The sequence below is a fragment of the Penaeus chinensis genome, chromosome 7 (assembly GCF_019202785.1).
Source record: "Penaeus chinensis breed Huanghai No. 1 chromosome 7, ASM1920278v2, whole genome shotgun sequence".
NCBI lineage: Eukaryota > Metazoa > Arthropoda > Malacostraca > Decapoda > Penaeidae > Penaeus > Penaeus chinensis.
In genome coordinates, this window is record NC_061825.1 from 17,631,985 (window position 1) to 17,641,750 (window position 9,766).

At 33.7% G+C, this 9,766-nt stretch overlaps 1 protein-coding gene across 1 annotated transcript in view; it reads right to left on the minus strand.

Annotated features, from left to right (window-relative positions):
- The window catches only part of LOC125026894 (mucin-2-like), an 11,344-nt gene extending 3,548 nt beyond the window's left edge, over nucleotides 1–7,796 (minus strand). Inside the window, exons 1-9 of the mRNA XM_047615494.1 lie at nucleotides 7,765–7,796; nucleotides 7,500–7,619; nucleotides 7,147–7,330; nucleotides 6,432–6,616; nucleotides 6,202–6,313; nucleotides 5,497–5,625; nucleotides 5,084–5,284; nucleotides 4,780–4,836; nucleotides 4,511–4,552 (exon numbers count right to left, since the gene is read on the minus strand). Of these exons, the coding sequence (XP_047471450.1) occupies nucleotides 4,511–4,552; nucleotides 4,780–4,836; nucleotides 5,084–5,284; nucleotides 5,497–5,625; nucleotides 6,202–6,313; nucleotides 6,432–6,616; nucleotides 7,147–7,330; nucleotides 7,500–7,619; nucleotides 7,765–7,796 (1,062 nt within the window). The remainder of the gene's footprint in view (nucleotides 1–4,510; nucleotides 4,553–4,779; nucleotides 4,837–5,083; nucleotides 5,285–5,496; nucleotides 5,626–6,201; nucleotides 6,314–6,431; nucleotides 6,617–7,146; nucleotides 7,331–7,499; nucleotides 7,620–7,764) is intronic.
- Nucleotides 7,797–9,766: the final 1,970 nt, after the last annotated feature.

The window sequence follows — 9,766 nt, forward strand, 5'->3', positions numbered from 1 at the left end:
GTGATGAGCAACTCCTAAAGAAAATTGTTCCCTCTTTATCCTAAAGTAATGTTTTAAGGAGAAAATTCCAATGAAGGTATTTCTAATGATGTCTTTAACATCGATGAACATTGCGATTTATTGCTCCCTTACAAATTCATTTATTGCATCATTGTCATTTGTATCTCGATGTTAATGATGGTGTTTTCATTTCAGAGAACAAAACAGGGTCAGTAATCACGGTCTGGTCGATCTATCTAGTTATCTGTCTATCTATATATCTATCTATCTATCATTCTATTTATGAGTTATATATATACATATGTACATATATACATGTAAATATATATTATATATATATATATATATATATATACATATACATACTTGTGTGTGTATAAAAATATCTACTTATATACATGTATATATATCTACATATACATATGTATATATATGTATATATATATGTATATATATGTATATGTATATATATGTATATGTATATATATGTATATGTATATATATGTATATATATGTATATATATGTATATGTATATGTATATATATGTATATGTATATATATGTATATGTATATAAATGTATATGTATATAAATGTATATGTATATAAATGTATATGTATATGTATGTATATATATACACATATAAAAATATATTTATATATACATGATATATATATGTATGTATATATGTATATATATACATATACGTATATATATTTATTCATGTAATATATATAATATATATATAATATATATATGATATATATGATATAAAAGATATATATATAATATACATATACGTATATATATGTATACATGTATTATATATAATATATATATAATATATATATGATATATAAGATATAAAATATATATATATAATATACATATGATACATATGATATATATGATATATATGATATATATGATATATATGATATATATGATATATATGATATATATGATATATATGATATAAATGATATAAATGATATATATAATATATAATATATATATTATATATTATATATATAATATATATAATATATATAATATATATAATATATATAATATATATAATATATATATATATTATATTACATATATATATTATATTACATATATATATTATATTACATATATATATTATATATAATAATATTATATATATTATATACATATTATATATATTATATACATATATATATATTATATACATATTATATATATTACTATATATACATTATATATGTATTCTATATATCATGTATATATTATATATCATATATATCATATATATATATCATATATATCATATATATTATGTATATATTATATATATAATATATATATCATATGTATATTATATATATACTATATATCATATATATTATATATATTATATATATTATGTATATTATATATATTATATGTATTATATATATTATATATATTATATATATTATATATATCATATATATCATATATATCATATATATCATATATATCATATATATCATATATATCATATATATCATATATACCATATATATGATAAATATGAAGTATATTATATATATTATATATATATCATATATATCATGTGTATTATATATATAATATATACAATATATGTGATAGATATATGTTATATGTTATATATATTACATATGTTATATATATTATAAATATAATATATATGATATGTATAGTATATTTTATATATAATATATATATTATATATGTTTCATATACTATATATGTTATATATATATTGTATATACTATATATATCATATATATTATATACATCATATATATCATATATATATCATACATATCATACATCATATATTATATATATATCATATATATCATATATATTATATATATCATATATATCATATATATTATATATATCATATATCATATATATTATATATATTATATATATCATATATATGATATATGCAATATATTAGATATATATTATAGATATCATATATATCATATATATAGCATATACCATATATATCACATATATTAAATATAATATATATATCACATATATTAAATATATTATATATATATCATATATATTATATATATATTGTATATATTATATATATTATATATATTATATATATTATATATATTATATATATTATATATATTATATATATTATATATATTATATATATTACATATGTTATATATATTATATATTACATATGTTATATATATTATATATATTATATATAACATATATATTATATATAACATATATATTACATATATTATATATACTATACATATATTATATATATTATATATATCATATATATCATATATGAAATATATTACATATATAATGTATAATATATTATATATCTCATATATATTTCATATATTATATGTATTATATATAATATATATCAAATATTATATATAATATATATCAAATATTATATATAATATATATCAAATATTATATATATTATATATACTATATATATTATATATATATTATATATACTATATATATATTACATATTATATATATCATATATATCATATACATCATACATATCATCTACTTTTTATATATTATATATATAATATATCATATATGTCATATATATCATATATATCATATATATCATATATGTCATATATATCATATATATCATATATATCATATATATCATATATATCATATATATCATATATATCATATACATCATACATATCATATACTTTTTATATATTATATATAATATATAATATATGTCATATATATCATATATATCATATATATCATATATATCATATATGTCATATATGTCATATATATTATTTATATTATATATATCATACATATCATATATTTTATATGTTATATATATCATATATATCATATATACAATATATATGATATATGTTATATATATATATATCATATATATCATATATATATCATATATATCATATATATATCATATATATCATATATATAGCATATACCTTATATATCATATATATTAAATATATCATATATATTAAATATATCATATATATTAAATATATCATATATATTAAATATATCACATCTATTAAATATATCATATATATCATATACATTAAGTATATTATATATATCATATATATTAAGTATATTATATATATAATATATCATATATATAGCATATACCGTATATATTATATATATTAAATATATCATATATCATATACATTAAGTAAATTATATATATATATATCATACATATTAAGTATATTTTATATATAATATATCAAATATATTATATATATCATATATATTATATACATATTATATATATTATATATATTATATATATTATATATATTGTATATATTATATATATTATATATATTATATATATTATATATATTATATATATTATATATTATATATATTATATATATTATATATATTATATATTATATATACTATATATATTATATATACTATATATATTATATATGTTATATATATGGTATATATTATATATATCATATATATTATATATATTATATATATTACATATATTATATATATTATATATACTATATATATTATAACTATTATATATATTATATATATTATATATATATTATATATTTTGTATATTAAATATAAATCATATATATTACATATATATTATAAATATCATATATATATTATACATATTATATATTATATATATATATTATATATATTATATATTATATATATTATATATTATATATATTATATATATATATTATATATATTATATATTATATATATATATATATATATATTATATATTATATATATATATTATATATCATATATATATATATTATATATTATATATATTATATATACTATATATATTATATATATTATATATATTATATATATTATATATATTATATATATTATATATATTATATATATTATATATATTATATATATTATATATATTATATATATATATCATATATATCATATATATTATATATATTACATATATACATATATATAAACTCGTATATATGTATATATACACATAGATATACATACATATAGGTGTATGTATGCATACATATATATGTATATATATATTTATGTGTGTGTGTGTATTTATACATATACATATGTGTGTGTACGTATGTATATATAAATATATACACACTTGAAGTATCATATGTTAATATATGAAACTTCTGTAATGAAAATCTTCATCAATGATTTTCAAACAACAAAACCATACAGTATCTGCTATTTCTCCCGGAATGAAAATACCCTAATTCGATATTAAGGTCAGTTGGTTTCATGTTTTCGAGTGTGTAGGTTCTAAGTTACGTTGTTCAAAGGGAGTGTCTTCGGACAGAGTGGTTCCTGACGTCTTCACAAGGAGTGTCTTTGGGCAGAGTGGTTCCTGACGTCTTCACAGTGGGTATCTTCGGGCAGAGTGGTTCCTGACGTCTTCACAGTGGGTATCTTCGGGCTGAGTGGTTCCTGACGTCTTCAGAGAGATTTGCAAGCAGTTGTATTATACGTATAATTGCTTGTTTGTGGAGGATCTAGTTGTTATCAGGAAAGGTGTTTCCTAACGGCTTCACAGGGGATGTCTTTCGGGTGTTCCTGACGTCTTCAGGCAGTGGTTCCTGACGTCTTCAAAGGGAGTGTCTTCGGGCAGAGTGGTTCCTGACGTCTTCACAGTGGGTATCTTGGGGCAGAGTGGTTCCTGACGTTTTCACAGAGGGTATCTTGGGGCAGAGTGGTTCCTGACGTCTTCACAGTGGGTATCTTGGGCCAGAGTGGTTCCTGACGTCTTCACAGTGGGTATCTTCGGGCAGAGTGGTTCCTGACGTCTTCACAGTGGGTATCTTCGGGCAGAGTGGTTCCTGACGTCTTCACAGTAGGTATCTTCGGGCAGAGTGGTTCCTGGCGTCTTCACAGAGGGTGTCTTCGGGCAGAGTGGTGGCTGACGTCTTCACAGGGGGTATATTATGGTTCCTGACGTCTTCACAGTGGGTGTCTTCGGGTTCCTGACGTCTTCACAGGGGTGTCTTCGTAATCTACGGGCAGAGTGGTGCCTGACGTCTTTAGAGGGAGTGTCTTCGGGCAGAGTGGTTCCTGACGTCTTCACCGGGGGCCCATTCAGGCAGTGGTTCCTGACGTCTTCACAAAGGGTGCATTCAGACAGAGTGGTTCCTGACGTATTTAAAAATGACGGCTTTGTGTAGAGTGGTTCCTGACGTCTTCACAGTGGTTGTCTTCACAGGGGGTATATTCAGGTTCCTGACGTCTTCACAGAGGGTGTCTTCAGGCAGAGTGGTTTCTGACGTCTTCACAGAGGGTGTCTTCAGGCAGAGTGGGTCCTGACGTCTTCACAAGGAGTGTCTTTGGACAGAGTGGTTCCTGACGTCTTCACAGTGGGTATCTTCGGGCAGAGTGGTTCCTGACGTCTTCAAAGGGAGTGTCTTTGGGCAGAGTGGTTCCTGACGTCTTCACAGTGGTTGTCTTCACAGGGGCTATATTCAGGTTCCTGATGTCTTCACAGTGGTTGTCTTCACAGGGGCTATATTCAGGTTCCTGATGTCTTAACAGTGGTTGTCTTCACAGGGGCTATATTCAGGTTCCTGATGTCTTCACAGTGGTTGTCTTCACAGGGGGTATATTCAGGATCCTGACGTCTTCACAGGGGTGTCTTCAGGCAGAGTGGTTCCTGACGTCTTCACAGGGGTGTCTTCAGGCAGATTGGTTCCTGACGTCTTCACAGGGGTTGTCTTCAGACAGAGTGGTTCCTGACGTCTTCACAGAGGGTGTCTTCAGGCAGAGTGGGTCCTGACGTCTTCACAGAGGGTGTCTTCAGGCAGAGTGGGTCCTGACGTCTTCACAGGGGGTGTCTTCAGGTTCCTGACGTCTTCACAGGGGGTGTCTTCAGGTTCCTGACGTCTTCACAGGGGGTGTCTTCAGGTTCCTGACGTCTTCACAGGGGGTGTCTTCAGGTTCCTGACGTCTTCACAGGGGGTGTCTTCAGGTTCCTGACGTCTTCACAGGGGGTGTCTTCAGGTTCCTGACGTCTTCACAGGGGGTGTCTTCAGGTAGAGTGGTTCCTGACGTCTTCACAGGGGGTGTCTTCAGGCAGAGTGGTTCTGACGTCTTCACAATTGTGTCCTTAGGCAGAGTGGTTCCCGATGTCTTCACAGGGGTGTCCTTAGGCAGAATGGTTCCTGACGTCTTCACAGGGGGTGTCTTCAAGCAGCGTGGTTTCTGACGTCTTCACAGGGGGTGTCTTCAGGCAGAGTGGTTCCTGACGTCTTCACAGGGGGTGTCTTCAGGTTCCTGACGTCTTCACAGGTGGTGTCTTCGAGCAGAGTGGTTCCTGACGTCTTCACAGGTGGTGTCTTCGAGCAGAGCGGTTCCTAACGTCTTCACAGGGGTTGTCTTTGAGCAGAGTGGTTCCTGACGTCTTTACAGGGGTTGTCTTCGGACAGAGTGGTTCCTGACGTCCCCCAGGGGGTGTCTTCAGGTTCCTGACGTTTTCACAGGGGGTGTCGTCGAGCAGAGTGGTTCCTGACGTCTTCACAGGGGGTGTCTTCGGGCAGAGTGGTTCCTGACGTCTTCAATAGGGGTATTTTCAGGTTCCTTACGTCTTCACATGGGGTGTCCTGGGACGGAGTGGTTCCTGACGTCTTCACAGGGGGTGTCTTCGGACAGAGTGGTTCCTGACGTCTTCACAGGGGGTGTCTTCAGGCAGAGTGGTTCCTGACGTCTTCACAGGGGGTGTCTTCAGGCAGAGTGGTTCCTGACGTCTTCACAGGGGGTGTCTTCAGGCAGTGTGGTTCCTGACGTCTTCACAAGGGGTATTTAGGTTCCAGACGTCTTCACAGGGTGTGTCTTATGGCGGAGTGGTTCCTGACGTCTTCACAGGGTGTGTCTTATGGCGGAGTGGTTCCTGACTTCTTCACAGGGTGTGTCTTATGGCGGAGTGGTTCCTGACGTCTTCACAGGGGGGTGTCTTCAGGCAGAGTGGTTCTTGACGTCTTACAAGGGGTATTTAGGTTCCTGACGTCTTCACAGGGTTTGTCTTTATTCAGAGTAGTTCCTGACGTCTTCACAGGGAGTGTCTTCGGGCAGAGTGGTGCCTGACATCTTCACAAAGGGTGTCTTCGGGTTCCTGACGGGCATATTGGTTCCTGACTTCACAGGGAGTGTGTTCGAGTTCCTGACGGGCATAGTGGATTCTGACTTCACAGGGGGTGTCTTAAGGTTCCCCACGTCTTCACAGGGGTGTCTTCGGGCAGAGTGGTTCTTACATCTTCACAGAGGGGAATATTCAGGTTCCCGACGTCTACATAGGGATGTCTTCGGGCAGAGTGCCACGTCTTCACTAGGGGTGTCTACAGGCAGAGTGGTTCCTGTCGTCTTCACAGGGGGTGTCTTCAGGCAGAGTGGTTCCTGACGTCTTCACAGGGTGTCTCAAGGCAGAGTGGTACCTGATGTCTTCACAGGGGATGTCTTCAGGCAGAGGGGTTCCTGACGTTTTCACAGGGGTTGTCTTCAGGCAGAGTGGTTTCTGACATCTTCACACGGGGTGTTTTCAGGCAGAGTGGTTCCTGACGTGTTCACAGGGGGTGTCTTTAGGTTCCTGACGTCTTCATAGAGAGTGTCTTCGGGCAGAGTGGTTCCTGACGTCTTCACATGGGGTATCTTCGATTTGAGTAGTACCTGACGTCTTCACAGTGGGTGTCTTCGAGCATAGTGGTTCCTGACGTCTTCACAGGAGGTGTCTTCGAGCAGAGTGGTTCCTGACGTCTTTACAGGGGTTGTCTTTGAACAGAGTGGTTCCTGACGTCTTTACAGGGGTTGTCTTCGGACAGAATGGTTCCTGACGTCTTTACAGGGGGTGTCTTCAGGTTCCTGACGTTTTCACAGGTGGTGTCTTCAGGTTCCTGACGTCTTCTCAGGGGGTGTCTTCAGGCAAAGTGGTTCCTGACGTCTTCACAGGTGGTGTCTTCAGGTTCTTGACGTCTTCTCAGGGGGTGTCTTCAGGCAAAGTGGTTCCTGACGTCTTCACAGGTGGTGTCTTCAGGTTCCTGACGTCTTCTCAGGGGGTGTCTTCAGGCAGAGTGGTTCCTGACGTCTTCACAGGTGGTGATATCAGGTTCCTGACGTCTTCACAGGTGGTGATATCAGGTTCCTGACGTCTTCACAGGTGGTGTCATCAGGTTCCTGACGTCTTCACAGGTGGTGTCTTCAGGTTTTTGACGTCTTCACAGGGGTATCCTTTGGCCGAGTGTTTCCTGACGTCTTCACAGGTGGTGTCATTAGGTTCCTGACGTCTTCACAGGGGGTGTCTTCAGGTTCATGACGTCTCCACAGGGGGTGTCTTCGGGCCGAGTGGTTCCTGACGTCTTCACAGTGTGTCTTCAGGTTCCTGACGTCTTCACAGGGGGTGTCTTCGGGCCGAGTAGTTCCTGACGTCTTCACAGTGGATGTCATGGGGCAGAGTGGTTCCTGACGTCTCAACAGGGAGTGTCTTCGAGCAGAGTGGTGCCTGTCGTCTTCATAAAAGGGGTCTTTGGGGGTGTATTCAGGCAGTGGTTCCTGACGTCTTCATAGGGGGTGTCTTCGGTCAGAGTGGTTCCTGACGTCTTCACAGGGGGCGTCTTCAGGCACAATGGCTCCTGACGACTTCACAGGGTGTGTCTTCAGGTTCCCGACGTCTTCACAAGTGATGTCTTCGGGCCGAGTGGTTCCTGACGTCTTCATAGGGGGTTTCTTCAGGTTCCTGACGTCTTCATAGGGGGTTTCTTCAGGTTACTGACGTCTTCACAGGTTTCTGACGGCTTTACAGGGCCGAGTGGTTCCTGACGTCTTCCCAAGGGGTGTCTTCGGGCAGAGTGGTTCCTAACGTCTTCACAGGGATGTCTTCGGATTCCCGACGGGCAGAGCGGTGCCTGACGTCTTCAGAGGGTGTGTCTTCGAGCAGAGTGGTGCCTGACGTCTTCATAGGAGGTGTCTCTTGGGGTGTATTCAGGCACTGGTTCCTGACGTTGTCATAGGGGGGCTCTTCAGGCAGAATGGTTCCTAACGTCTTCACTTTGTCTTCGGGCAGAATTGTTCCTAACGTCTAAACAATGAGTGGTTCCTGACGTCTTCACAGTGGATGTCTTCGGGCAGAATTGTTCTGACGGCTTCACAGGGGGCGTCTTTGGACAGAGTGGTTCCTGACGTCTGCACAAAGGGTTTTCTTCAGGCAGAGTGGTTCCTGACGTCTTCACAAAGGGTGTCTTCGGGCAGTGGTTTCTGACGTCTTCACAGGGTGTCTTCAGACAGAATGGATCCTGGATTCTTCAAAGGGCGTGTTTTCGGGTAGAATGGAGTTGTATTAGTGGTTTATTGCACATCAGAAGTTATGGGTATAAAAATTTGAATAGAAATGATTAATTTCATGAAATATCTGTTGATAGCACTATTCTATTACTTTATTCTAATGGTTTACTTAATGTTAAAATAGCAAAATGAATAATAAATGAATAATAAGTATTATGAGACTTCATATAATGTAATATGCGTACAGTTGCCCAGTGGTTCTGAGGGATCTGGATGTCATCGGGAAAAGCGGTTCCTGACATCTTCACAGGGCGTGACATCGGTCAGAATGGCGGCTTCGCAGCGAATGTCTTCCGGCAGAGTGGTTCCTGACGTCCTCATAGAGAGCATTCAT